Source organism: Prionailurus viverrinus, chromosome A2 (assembly GCF_022837055.1).
Source record: "Prionailurus viverrinus isolate Anna chromosome A2, UM_Priviv_1.0, whole genome shotgun sequence".
Taxonomy (NCBI): Eukaryota; Metazoa; Chordata; class Mammalia; order Carnivora; family Felidae; genus Prionailurus; species Prionailurus viverrinus.
Window position 1 is genome coordinate 163157012 of NC_062562.1, and position 15016 is coordinate 163172027.

Here is a 15016-nt window from a genome sequence, read left to right on the forward strand (position 1 = left end):
CAGTCTACTAATTCATTTAAGGAGAAAGAAATATAAGGTTTCCACACATAGCCATACAAGTAGGACATCAAACAGAACGCCATCAATATTCCAAACAAATAACCACAATGGCACATCTTGAATCCGTTCACTCAGTCCTATGTCATTACTTCTCACTGTGCTGGATCTTGAGTCAGTCGTCTGATTTCATGAGGTACATATGCTTCCAGACTGAGAGTCCCAGTAGTCCTGGCTTTGCTCACTGGCACAGTCTGAGCATTGAGTCAGTGCTGCCATCTTGGAAACCTGCTCTGAAGAGTCTCTTTGAGGCAACAGTAGTTGCCTACAGTTTTTCCCCTGAAGCTCCAAGACTGTGACCCTCTGGTGAAGACACAAATTCTGAGTGGTCACTTTTGGCAGATCTTCGAAGAAGCCTTAGGAGGAAGCAGAGACCTGTTTGAGAAGAGGACTGAATGGTTGCGGTTCATAACCGAATATAACATCGTGGAAGATAGTAAAAACCCCTTTGGGGGGGATGGTCCTTATTTCATGAGGGTTTGTTCAATGTTTCCTTTGAGGGATTCAGCCCCAAGTGCACTGTCACACCTAACACCTATATCTCTTTTGTGACATGGCTGCCATTATCCTGCAAGAGGCAGCTCTTCTTGCACATCCATGGAGCCAGAAGACAATTTCATTAAAGCCATGTGAGTGCAGGGGTATAGATAATCCAGATCCCTTATCCTGGTAGACAGGCTGTTGAGGTGCTGAGTCTTCGTTTTCATGCAGTGCCCTTTGGGGGTGGAGTGAGTGGGGAGAAACCAGTAAACCTTGAGTGATATCCACTTAAAAGAGATTGTTACAAAGTAGAAGTGACTAGTTTTATTTGGCACCAAGAGAGAAGGCTCCAGAATCCCTAACCCCCAACATGATGGTATTTGGGGATAAGGTAAGTGGGTTTCCATGAGTTCATGAATCTGGGGTCCTCTTGAGGGGATTAGTGCCCTTGTAAGAAGAGATAGCAGAGAGTTGCTTCCCTGCTCCATCATGTATGGACACGGTGAGACAGTGCCATTCGCAAATCAGGAAGTGAGCCTTCCCCAGGGAAACAAGTTGGCTGGCACATTGGGCTTGGGCTGCCCAGTCTCCAGAACTGTAAGAAATGAATTCCTGTAGTTCCTGCTCCCAGGCTGTGGAATTATGGTTGTGCAAGCTGATTTTTTTTTTTAGTTTTTTTTTCAACGTTTTTTTTATTTATTTTTGGGACAGAGAGAGACAGAGCATGAACGGGGGAGGGTCAGAGAGAGAGGGAGACACAGAATCGGAAACAAGCTCCAGGCTCTGAGCCATCAGCCCAGAGCCTGATGCGGGGCTCGAACTCACAGACCGCGAGATCGTGACCTGGGTGAAGTCGGACGCTTAACCGACTGCGCCACCCAGGCGCCCCTGTGCAAGCTGATTAAGACAGCATCTCTGATGTGTAGGTGAGCCTTAGAAGGGTAATCTATGAGACTAGCATAGAGGGTTCTATTACTACTTCTAACTAATACCTATTGATCACTATGGTTTGAATACCACTTCATGTCTACAAATTTATCTGGTTTCACAATGACCGTCTGAAGAAAGTATTCCATTTTAAAGATTAGGGGAGTGAGTTGCAGAGAGGTTAACTCACCCAAATGTGGCAGGCTGAATGGTGGCCCCTGAAAGATGGCCACACTCTAATCCCCAGAGCCTGTGAATGTTACCTTATTCCATAAGCATCTTTGCAGGTGTGATTAAGTTAATGACTTTGAGATGGGGAGATTATTCCGGATTATCTGGGTGGGCCCCAGATGTAATCAGAAAGGTCCTTCTAAGGAGAGGCAAGAAGGCAATGTGATGAAGGCAGCAGAGACTCGTGTGATGTGGCCACAAGCCCAGGACAGCTGGCAGCTTCTAGAAGATGTAAGAGGCAAGGGATGGAATCTCTCCTGGAGCCTCCAGAAAGAACCAGCTCTGCAGGACCTTGATTTTATCTCCATAACACTAATACCATGCTCTTGTCCTCCATAACTGCAGGAGATGAAGTTTTTATTGTTTTCAGCTACTAATGTTTTGGGAATTTGTTATGGAGGCATAGGAAACGGATCCACCAAGGTTACCAAGATGATATGTAGAAGAAACAGGACAATGGAGGAACGATTCTTTTAAACTACTGTTATTATTTCTGCACTATTGTAATAAGTTGAGCTTTGAGATTATCTAGATCTGAGCAGCAGAAAACACCCTGAGCCCCACAAGAAGACTCCCATACAATTCAAAGGATGTCTCTTAATGACCCCACACCTTTTGAAAATTCATTATATCCACATTTCTGTGTGTGTGTGAAATGGAAAGAATCAAAGGAGAACATAAAAAAGGAAGCTGTGGCTTTGTCCACATTTATCTCTCTTCTTCTGACTATGTGGAGGAGTAAGATCCTGGGTGGAATGTTGTGTTTCCAGGGTTGCAGGAGGAGACAAGCGGTGGAGAGGCCTGTGGCTCACAGCATAGGTGCAAGTGGAAGGAAGCCCTCAATGATCAGGAGCGTGGCTAAGTGAACAATACAGATATGGGGCTACACTGCTTCTATCCAGAATCTTGTAGAAGGAGATCACTCCTAACTTAGGGCTCAGGATGGGACTGATGGGGGCCACATGCTCCTTTTTGACCAATGATCACAAGGCTGTTACCATTTGAGACCTGCATCTGATTTCTTGTGACATCCATGGATTCTCTGTCAACTCATCTCCTGTTCCCTCTAGGGAACTTAGCAGCATACCTGAGCATAATACCTGGAGAAGCAATTAGCTGACCATGAAAACATCCAAGGACAAGTTTCATTCAAGGAATATGTAGCTTGAAATGAAACAGGAAATAGTAGAGATATTTTGGGGAGGAATATGATTCTAGCTCTCCTCTAGACTTTTATGTATGCAGCCTCATCAAGACCAAGTTCATGGGTATGTGACCTGTGCCATTGCACAGGGCCCTGTACTTAGAAGGGTTTACTGTTCTATTGATGTCATCTTGAAATTCTTACTTTTTTTGTTTGTTTTTGACAAAGGGCCTGGCATATTCTTTTTGTGCCAGACTTTGCAAATTACATAGCTTGTCCCGGTCTGTGTCTTTATTGCAAGTTGGAAAACAGTTACCTGGGGCCCTCCAAGTCATTAGCACCAATAATTGGTCTAACGATATGGACCAATAATATAGTGTTAATACAATAATTTCCGAATCTAGATGCTTCCCTCCATGGGTTGCCACCCCATTGTCCACTACTTCCTGCCACATTTAGTTCTCTTAGTACCCACCTTCAAGTGTGAGCATCAACTAATCCCATGTCTCAATGTAGTGAACAAAAATATATAATCAAAAACATTATAATTTTATGATGATGCAAGAGACAATTGGAACAGCTGGTCAACCATGAGAGGTTTGACCATCTGCCTATCATCTCAAAGTTTCCAGAGCAGGTTGGAATGGATGCACTGGCTAAATCTGGGAAAATCTACCTGTGCCTGGGTCTGGGGTAGAGGAAAGTAGGAAGGTTGTAGGGGAAAGTTTGATCTCCTCCCTGGGTGCATCTTTTGTTGTCAGGTCATGCATATTTTGGGGCTAGAAAGAACCATATGAAGAAAACTAGAGAAGGTGTATGGTCATTGGAAGACTTTTTCCAGGCCACATCTTCCTTTTTTTCTCTTGGCTCCCAATGGTTTAGACACTTGGCTTTGTACCTGAAGGCTGGTGAGTTTTTAATGAGTAACTTGAGACCTTCATGAAAGACTATCATGAAAACCCATATGATACAATCACTGGGAAGTATCCCAGGCTCTAAATTTGGACACATCTAGCCAGGCATTTGAGTTTCTTCTTCCTAGAATCTCACCAGAGTCTCCCACGTCATGCAGGGAAGATGATCCAACACCATGCCTGGCTCTGTGTGCATGATTTGGGTCACTTAATAAGGGCCTTTGGGATCCACCAGTATAACCCCAAACAACAAATATAGGTTTGGAAAATTTGGTGTGACAGCAGGCACAACACCATGCCTGGCTCTGTGTGCAGTTGTAAACTTCCATCAGAAGGCACCTTATATTTTCTTTTGTCTCTTTCTATAATGTAGCAGACAGTAATGATAGCCTAGAGTAACTTTGTTTCATTAACGGTCACAAATTATAATATTATAATTCTATCATTCTTTCTTCTTTTATTGGATGGCATAATCCTATAAAAGAAAGTTCCCCTGAATCATACTTTCATTTCCATAAGGTGTAGTTATTAAGACAAAAGGAATGCTTGATTCTTTTTTGTCCATGTTCAGACTGATGACATCATTTCCTAGCATACCCCAAAGAGAACAATTCACTTCTTTTGCGATGATGGTATTGTTATGAATTCATGAACTTCAACATATTTGATGAATTTTAATCCATTGAAATTATTATTCTCATTGATACTCAAATTACCCATTCTCTGTCCAGTCAGCCTCTTCAAGTTGGCTCTGTAGTCCTTTTGGTAACATCCAAACTTTTTTTTTTGAAAGTGATCTCTGCACCCAATGTGGGGCTAGAACTCATGAACGTGGGATCAAGAGATGCATGCAGTATTGACAGAGCTAGCCAGGCATCCCACGGTCTGAGTAGTTTTTGATAGAATCCTCACTTTCTAGTATGACTAGATAGTCTAGGATCCACTTGTACGTTTCTTGGCCCAGATCTGGAATCGGTACGTTCTCCTAAGATTCTTAATGTTTTTGGTGGGAAATGGCATTTGAAGGGCACAGTATGGGCGCTAAGGGTGCTCATTGCCACTGGGCTTGTCCTTGGGCTTCAAAACTACACATGTGCACAAAAAGCTAAGAATAGGACAGGATTCCTGAAAGCAATTTAAGATTTTCTTGACATTTTTTCCCCTATTTGGCCTTACACTATATCCCATTAGGACAATAGCCAATGAAGCAACTGCATTTTCAAGTTTCTTGGACCAATTCTTTGTGTGGTTTGTCTATTACACCAAATACTATGTAATTCATTTGCTTTTGATTTTTACAAGTTATCTTAAAATATAGTTTTTGTTTATAATTATGTAAGCTATTTCCAGATGTTCCTCACTATCTGCAAGCAGAACGTTCCTATGAAATCTTTTATGAAACAAAATGACATAAAGGATAGAAGCAATTACCATCAAAGTACATGGAAAAAGGGTGCGCCTTCCCAGATCTCCCCCAAATAACCTCCCTTATGTGTTTCTGATACTTTTAGACACAACTTGTTAACAGATGCACACATTCAATTGAGAGAAAGCCCACGTGCTCATCTGGCTCACAGCTCTGGTGGCTGGATGGTGAACCCCTGTGTGAGGTTCCCGGGGAAGGTGATTGGCAGCTGGCGTGGACAATGGCCCACTCGGCCTCTCCATTAGCTCAACTGGCTGTGAAACAAATGCGGAACGCTGTATTCGTGTTCAGCTTTTTTTTTTGTAGAAATGAAAAATCCTCTTTGAATGTATTTTAGCCAGCAACAGCAGGTACACATGTGGGTCTTTCATAAAGGAAAAGAGGTGTAATTCGAACTCTCAAAAAGAAGGAAGTACATGCTTTCAAGACAAATCTATGAAATCGAAGTATATTCAAAGTAGTTTCCAGCTTCTACCCTGTCCCCCACCTTATTCCTCCCATCCCTCTGTCAGTAACTTCTTTGGTGACAGTTCAGATGATCTGCCATTGCTTTTTCATGTGCATGAAATATATGTTGTATTTTGTACCTACAGTTCATGTTCCTCCCCACTAGAGAAATGACAGTAAACTAAATATTATTTCTTCACTTTGCCTTTTTTTTTTTTGCTTAATGAAATATCCTGGAGATCTCACCATCCTGGCATAGAGAGGTATTTCTTATCCTTTTCTACAGTTGGATAGTACATCGCTGTGTGTATGTACCTTGGTTTATTCAATCAGACCCCTACTAGTGGGCATTTGGTAGGTTTTTGGTCTTTAAATATTACAAATAGTGATGCAGTGAATAAACATATGCCTAATCTTTTCCTGTGTTTTGTTAGTGTAGCTCTGGGATAAAAGGAAGGGGAACTTCTTCCTCTACCCTTCAAGGTCTTCCAGCTGCACTAAGAATTGCATTCACTTGAGGCAGATTAATAAGAGAAAAAAAGCAGTGTGCACAGATGCTCAGCAATGAAACTAAGACCAAGAGAAATGACAAGGCAGGCAGTTTTTATACTTTTTAAGCAAAGAGACGATGGATCTGTGAGGGATTGACAAAACAAGGAAGACTTAACTTTGGGAGCATCTGTTAGGGAGGAATTCTTAAGAGACTTTGGGCTGGGGTAGTAAATTAGTAGAAAGTAGTGGGCTGTGTATACACTCTTCTTGGCTCTAAATCTCCCATCCCTGATCATAAGGGTGTCTCTTTACCTCCTGGGACAGGATGGGCACCTTTTATATGGGAGATTTGTTTCCTGTTTGGAGGGGGACAGAAGAGGGTCTTAATAATCTTCCCACACAGGCTGTATCTTAAGTTACTTTTATATGAAATAGTCAGTATGTCAAAGTTGCACGTTTAGGGGTGACCTGCCCTTGACCACTACAGACATAAATCCTAAAATTGGGACTCACAATCCAGAATAAATGTATATGTAATTTGTATGATATTGCTAATTTCTCCTCTGTAGGTTTTAGACTGTTTTTCTATTCTCATTAGCCACGGAGAAGAGAACCTGTTTCCTCTAAACCTTTACCGACTGATTATAGCAGCAAATTTTTGCACTTTTGCCAAATCTGTAAGTGGAGAAATAGTATCTCAGTGTAATTTTAATTTGTTACATTTGGTTTTTTTCTTTTCCTACATTGGGTTTCTATTTCTCTACTTTGAGTGTTCATATATTTTTACATAGTTGAGGAGCATTGACATTTCTTTTTTTTCTTTGAACTGTTTATTCATACGTCTTGCTCCATTTTGCATCGAGCTTTTGGATATTTGTCTCTCTGCTTTTAGGTATTCTTTGTATAAGAGGAGAATTAACCCTCTTTGATATAGTCTGACATTCGTATTTTAATTGTCTGTGATGTTCATTGTCTCCCATTGTCTTTCAGGTCTTTATGTAGTCAGATGTATGAATCCTTTTCCTTACAATCTTTCAAATCTTAGAAAGAGTTGCCCCGCCCCTAGGTTACAAAGGATTTGTCTGAGTTTCTTCTAGTATTTATGTGGATTGATTTTTAGTGTTATATTTCTAATGTATTTAACTTGTGAATGGCCTGAAGACGTGGGTGCAGTTTTGTCTTTTTCTGTGTGGTTTTGTAGTTATCCCAATGCTGGTTATTAGTCCATCTTTCTCCCCATTGCTGTGAGATCCTGCCTTACGGACGATAAATGTAACACGATACAATTGAGCTGGATACTCATGAATATAGTCGACCTATTTGGTCTATTTCTGAATTGTCTGGTTTTGTTTTCCATTTGTCTCTGTTCACACACACTTCATACTGCCTTAATTATAGGGGCTAAAATATTTTACTATCTGGTACAGCTGGTCCTCCCTCATCGTTCTTCGCCTTGTTGACTCTACAGGCTAATTTTCTTTCTTCATTCATCCAAGTGAATTTAATAGTCAACTATTTTAGCTGCAGAGAAAAAAATGGAGACAAATTTTTTAAAATTTATATTTCTATATAAACACGTTAAAGAAGTATCTATTAAAAGCAGTGTTGAATTTGGGGAAATGTCTGTTCTGCATCAAGGTATTTTTCTTCTTAAATCTACTAACAAGGATGTGTTGTTACAATCCATTTTCTCATATTGAACCACCCTACTATTTCTGAAATAAATCACATTTAATTGTGGAGTATTACTTTTTAGTGTCTGATAATTTATTTGGGATTTTTGCATTAGTATTCGCAAATGAGACATGTCTGTAGCTTTATTTATTGGTGAAATGTTTGTTAACCTTTGGGATCAATATCACACTTGTGTCATAGAAAGAATTGGAAAGGTTTCCTTCTGTTTTAAGTCATCAGAAATAGTTTAAGAAAGGTTAAGTGAGATCCCCATGAAACCATCTGGACCTGATACACTTTTGTAGGGGAACTCTTTAACTAATTTGTTGTTTTTCCATGGTGATTGAATTGTCTCATCTTTCTGTCTTTATGGGACCTACATGGATAGTAGACTACTGCAGGATTTCAGAGAGGAACACATAGGTCATAAGAGCGAGGTGATGCTTTCCACTTACCTTCTTTGACTCTTTTTCTTCTCCTTCCTTTCCGTTACACCACAGAGACTCCTGGTAGTGACATGGCAGCCCCTCAGGACAACACTCTGAGGATTATTCTGGTGGGGAAAACTGGAAGTGGGAAGAGCGCACGGCCAACACGATCCTGGGGAGTAGAGTCTTTGAGTCTAGAGTTGCTCCCCATGCTGTCTTATCCAGGTGTCAAAAAGCATCCAAGGAATGGAAGGAGAGGAAACTTGTTGTTGTTGACACCCCAGGACTCTTTGACCACAAGGAGACCCTGTATACCACATGCGGGGAATTCATCCAATGTGTCCTCTACTCCTGTCCTGGGCCCCACGCCATCATCTTGGTCCTCCAGGTTGGCCGCTACACGTTTGAAGAGCAGAAGACCGTGGCATTGATCAAGTATGTCTTTGGGAAGCCAGCCTCGAAGCACGTGATCCTGTTGCTCACTCGCAAAGATAACTTGGAGGAGAAGAGCCTGAGTGACTTCTTGGCAGATTCAGATGTGAAGCTAAGAAACATCATCAGCGAGTGTGGGAACCGCTACTGTGCCTTCAACAACAGAGCTTCAGAGGCGGAGAAGGAAGCTCAGGTGCAGGAGCTGGTGGAGCTGATAGAGGAGATGGTGCAGAACAATGGAGGGGCTTACTTTACCAATGCCATTTATGAGGACACAGAGAAGAGGCTGAAGCAACGGGAAGAAAACCTGAAGAAGATCTACACCGATCAATTAAAAAATGAAATTAAACTAGTAGAAAAGGAATATGCTCATAAATCACAGGAAGAACGGGAGGAAAAAATAAAATTGCTAAAGATGAAGTATGCTGAACAAATAAAAAATATCAGGGAAGAAGCTGAGAAGGGATTATTTAGAGATGGTTCCAATGGGATTATTAGCTTGCTTTCAAAAATATGGCAGATGTTTTGGTAGTAAAGACCATTTCGTTTTTTCTTCTGAATTTACGATGATTTGCCATAGTGGTAGACTGTAGTTTCCATAGAGAGCTGTGACAGTAGCTTCTACTTATTCTTCCTATAAGCTGACCCTGTTACTCCTGCCACTGAGTTGTGGGGCCAGTGTCGTCTACCTTGGAACTGGGCAGATCTGGGACCGTTTCAATTAATAGCAGATGGGTGAAGTAACACCTTGTGACTCTAAGGTTACATATGGGCAATGCTTCCTTGCCCTGTTGGGGTTCTTGCCCTTGGAACTTGACTGTCATGTTGTGAGAAAGCCCAGGCTGCCTCTTGAGAGGCCCCCATGCAGAGGGCCTGAAGTCACTGGCCCACTTCCCAGCTCACCTTTCATTTGTGACTCACACCAACCTGCCCGCCATGCAAGTGAGGCAACACAGAAGCGGGCTTTCCTGCTGCCCCGCCATCTCAGACGAAGTTGCAGAAAGCAAAGATGATGCATTCCTGCTGAGTCCTGCCCAAATTGCAGCTTTATGAGAACAAATAAATGATGGTTTTTGTTTTTAACCACTGAGCTTCAGAATGGTTTGTTATGCAGCGAGAACTAACTAGAATGAAGCCTCTTCCCAGCTCTCACTCCCCACTGCCTCCCTTTCCCACCTGTCCCTCTTCACACAAAATTGGCATAATCAGGCAATGGCATATAGAGTTCAAAGACTCAGGAATATTCAAATCAGAAATCCTGCACATGTCAAGTGTCTGAAACACTGGTCACATGCGTCGTTGCACCACATGGCCACAAATACTATGTTAGGGAGGTATTGGGTTTCTCTGGAAAGATTGTTCTGTGGTTCATGAAGATCTGAAAGTCACAGGATTCTCTTATTGTGTTTCTCTCTTTTCTTTTTTAGGGACCATCCTAACCTAAAATGTCTCCACTTGTATCTGAAAAATCCCATCTGGGCCACATAGTTTTCATTTGCCTCTGCAGAATCACACTTCACCCTAGCTCTTTGCCCCCTGAGGCTGATCTAGTTGCACTACATCGGTGGGATCTCTTGCTCTCTGACTTCTGCCTGGCTGGCCAATGGGAAGTCCAAGTCAGAGGCCCTGTGGAAGTAGAAAAGCAAGGCTGGGGTATCCATTCTCCCACGTCTATCTCTGCAGGGCCATCTCTGACTAACTGCAACCCTACGCCAAAGGTCACAGCTCCTCCCTTGGTGGCCTTTCTACCCAAATCTTCTTCTGAATTCCAGTGTTCGTTCACCCCTTCAGGTGGGATTTAATTTTCTTATCGATACTATCAATGTCGCTGTGGTTTCCAAATTCCCTGTGTCCACAGTGTGTAAGAGGCCCCTTCTCTACACTTTCTCCAAGTACCTAATGAGAGTGGAGTATCTGTTTCCTGTGAGAACCTGATTGATAAATCTTATGGTACCCAGTTCTCCTTCAGAGCATCTTTGTTGTTATTGATGGTTTTTCATTCCCTCTAGTGCTTGTTTTCTGACACCAGAAAAATCTCTCCTTACCCTTCCATGCTGTGACATTTGCAGTAAGTAGATGAAAGGTTCTGTCTTGCTAAAATAATAGAGACACTTCAAAGTTAGATGGGTGACTGTCAGTCACTCACAAGGATTGCAGACATCCCAAATCCAAATTATTAGAATTTTTATTCGTCCTTTGTTTTGTCTGTGAACATGACTGAGAGTATTTACCATATCAATGACTTTTGGGGAGATGGATTAGAGATTAAGTCTGGAAAATTTAAGATTCTTAATACCCACTCATTCTAAGATTCATCACAAGTATTCAGAATCCAGTAAAAACACGGAAGAAAAAATCCTCTCATGAGAAAACATGTGTCAAATGACAAAGTGAGACCAAAGTACTCTCTGCCATCATGCACTTCTTATGTTCAAAACTACTTCCTTGTAAGTGACTCTAGTATGTCTAGAGAGCAAAGTATTCCTACCCTGTCCTTTTTCATTTCAGAACCGTTTAAAAGATATTTTCCACCAGAGATATGCAGAAGCATTCTTAATACAATTAACTTGTGTTCAGGCCATTTGAATGTGCAGCTTATGTAAGCTGATTTCTTTTCTCCCAACATTAGATTCCATTTTGGAAGGTAAGAGATAACCAGAGAAAAAACAAGTAAATCAAATAAATCATTATCTCTTCACTTGACAATCGAAATATTGTTCACTCACTTCTCTTAACATATTTTATATTCCAGTTTTCTCTGAATGTGGTTCTATTTCAGTGCTGAAGACTGTGGAATTTCCAGCGTTTAATGTGTGCATGATCCCTGTGTTGAAATATGTGATAATCATGTCTCATGATGGGGAATTTACACTAGGATTTATAGAGGAAGACCTGAGGAAAGATTTAGCATATGAAGTCTACTGTGAAGGATGTGTAGGATGTGTCCATGTGGGTGATGGGTACAATGGTCATGTTTCTATTCAGAAACAGGAAAGCTCATGGTGACGGGTAAGATTTTCAGGGGAAGGATAGAGTCAGGAGCAACAGCGTTCAGTTAGGTTTGTGACAAGTTCAATATCGGATGTCAAAGTTAGGGTCCAATGTAAATGACCTGCATTAACTTGAAATCTGGGTCAGAAGGCTATATGAAAGGCTCGGGGTAACATAAATATCTCCCTTAACATCAGTTGAATCTTTGCTAATTGCCAATACCCCACAGTCCAAAACTATATGCTAGAAGATCCATATAGGATGCCCAAAGGAAGAAGCAAGAACCAGTTTTGTTAGGTTTAGTCCTTCAACTAATTTGATAGATATTTGAAGGGATCAAGAGGAAAGGACCTTTTCTGTTAGGTTTCAGCATTTAAGTAATCTCTACACCCAACATGGGGCTCCAACTCATGACCATGAGATCAAGGGTCGCATGCTCTTCCAAATGATCCAGCCAGGCATCCCAAGAGGAAAGGGCTTTTTAAACGAGAACATTTAATTTATAGGGTCAATCACTAATTAGTATTGGTCAATTCTTGGAGTTCATCTCCCCAGGGCAGAAGGTGGCCCAGGTGTCACCGTGTGACTATGTAAGGGAGGCCCCACAGGGAGTCGTCTCTCCGTGCCATGTCCAGAGAGATGGAGGTTCTCTCTCTCCTGAAAACTAGTGAGGTAACCTCTGGAGTTTGATACTGCCAGAGGGGTGTGGACGGTGTACATTAAGAGACTTGTGTGTCCTTCGGAGTTTGGCTCTGCTGCTTGGTGGTCATGAATACATGAAGGCTGTTGTTTTGCTTTGTGGAGGGAGCAGAGTACACATGGTGGTGGAGGTCTTGGACGCAGTCAGAACTTTCACTAACACGGGGGCAAAAGTATGTGTTCTTCATATATCAAATGGGGCCACATGGGAGGGAGGCACCCAAAGCCAGTTTGAAGCGGACTTGCCCAGGGGCTCAGCAGGGATCCCAGCAGCTTGTATGTGCATCAGAGTTCTGGAAGTCCAGCACTAGGAACAGACGTTGAAGCAAGCGATGGGATAGGAGAGAGTGGCCTTCTGTTGGGCTTATGATTTCAGATTCCCAGAGGAGACTCTGAAGGCTATTAACAGTGTTCCATGGGGAAAAGAGCCACTAAGAATGCTGCCACTGTCCCCCCACCAAGGCCAGACTACACTTGACTCATCTTCAGTGTTCTGCCTCTTCTCCTCCATCCCATGAAGAATCAGAGCCAAGGCAAGGACAGGAGGAGAATGGCAGCGTGGGGAGAGCTCTAAGCAGCCCTGTCTACACTGCAGGTTCTTCTCTGGGAGCAGGCACATGCCAGGGATGCCAGGGACAGTAGAAGATTTACCCTTCAGTAATATTTTTTTAAAAGTTTTTGTAAATATATATATATATATATAGGTAGCTTGACAATTTATTGTCAATAAATTGTCAAGTTAGCTAACATACAGTGTATACAGTGTCCTCTTGGTTTTGGGGGCAGATTCCTATGATTCGTCACTTACATACAGCATCCATGCTCATCCCAACAAGTGCCCTCCTCAATACCCATCACCCATTTTCCCCCCTCTCCCACCCCTATCAACCCTGAGTTCATTCTCTGTATTTAAGAGTCTCTTATGGTTTGCCTCCCCCTCCGGTTGAAATTATTTCTTCCCTTCCCTTCCCCCATGGTCTTTTGTTAAGTTTCCTAAGTCCACATATGAGTGAAAACATATGGGATCTTTCTTTCTCTGACTGACTTATTTCACTTAGCATAATACCCTCCAGTTCCATCCATGTTTTTGCAAAAGGCAGGATTTCATTCTTTCTCATTGCCAAGTAGTATTCCATTGTATATATAAACCACATCTTTATCCATTCTTCTGTTGATGGACATTTGGGCTCTTTCCATAATTTGGCTATTGTTGAAAGTGCTACTATAAATATTGGGGTACTTGTTCCCCTGTGAATCAGCCCTCCTGTATCCTTTGGATAAATTCTTAGTGGTGCTATTGCTGGGTTGCAGGGATGTTCCATTTTAATTTTTTGAGGAACCTCCATAATGTTTTCCAGAGCGGCTGCACCAGTTTGCATTCCCACCAACAGTCGAGAGAGTTACCGTTTCTCCACATCCTCGCCAACATCTTTTGTTTCCTGAGTTGTTAATTTTAGCCACTCTGACCGGTGTAAGGTGGCATCTCAATGTGGTTTTGATTTGTATTTCCCTGATGATGAGTGACGTTGAACATCTTTGCATGTGTCTGTTGGCCATTTGGATGTCTTTTTTGGAAAAGTGTCTATTCATGTTGTCTGCCCATTTCTTCACTGGGTTGGTAAGTTCTTTATAGATTTTGGATACTAACCCTTTATTTGATATATCATTTTTAAATATCTTCTCCATTGCATTGGTTGCCTTTTTGTTTTGTTGATTGTTTCCTTTGCAGTGCAGAAGCTTTTTATCTTGATGAGGTCCCAAGAGTTCATTTTTTCTTTTATTTCCCTTGCCTTCAGAGATGGGTCGAGCAAGAAATTGCTGGGGCTCAGGTCAAAGAGGTTATTGCCTGTTTTCTCCTCTAGGGTTTTAATGGTTTTCTCTCTCACATTTAGGTCTTTCGTCAATTTTGAGTTTAATTTTGTGTATGGTGTAAGAAAGTAGTCTGTTGCTTCATTATTGGTATATAGAAAGGCAACTGATTTCTGCACATTGGTTTTGTATCCTGTGACTTTGCTGAATTCACGTATCAGTTTTAGCAGCTTTTTGGTGGAATCTTTCAGGTTTTCCATGTAGAGTATCATGTCATCTGCGGAACGTGAAAGTTTGACTTCTTCGCCAATTTGGATGCCTTTTATTTCATTTTGTTGTCTGCTTGCTGAGGCTAGGACTTCCAACATGATGTTAAACAACAGCCATGAGAGTGGACATCCCTGCCATGTTCCTGATGTTGGGGGAAGGCTCTTACTTTGTTTCCACGAGGATGGTATTAGCTGTGGGCTTTTAATATATGGCTCTTATGAAGTTAAGGTAGGTTCCTTCTATCCCGACTTTATTGAGGGCTTTATTAAGAAAGGATGCTATATTTTGTCAAATGCTTTTTCTGCATCTATTGACAGGATCATATGGTTCTTATCCTTTCTTCTATTAATGTGATGTATCACATTAATTGATTTGAGAATATTGAACCAGCCATGCAGCCCAGAAATTAATCCCACTTAATCGTGGTGAATAATTGTTTTGAGATGCGGTTGAATTTGATTTGCTAGTATTTTGTTAGGAATTTTTGCATTTATGTTAACCAGGGATATTGGTCTGTAATTCTCCTTTTTAGTGGGGTCTCTGGTCTGGTTTGGGAATCAAGATAATGGTGGCTTCACAGAATGGGTCCGGAAGC

The 15016-nt window shown here is 41.7% G+C and overlaps 1 protein-coding gene across 1 annotated transcript in view; it reads left to right on the forward strand.

Annotated features, from left to right (window-relative positions):
- LOC125154125 (uncharacterized) overlaps positions 1-9343 on the forward strand; it is a 58755-nt gene extending 49412 nt beyond the window's left edge. Inside the window, 2 exon segments of the mRNA XM_047837873.1 lie at positions 8293-8373; positions 8376-9343. Of these exon segments, the coding sequence (XP_047693829.1) occupies positions 8293-8373; positions 8376-9184 (890 nt within the window). The 3' untranslated portion in view covers positions 9185-9343.
- The last annotated feature ends 5673 nt before the right edge of the window (positions 9344-15016 follow it).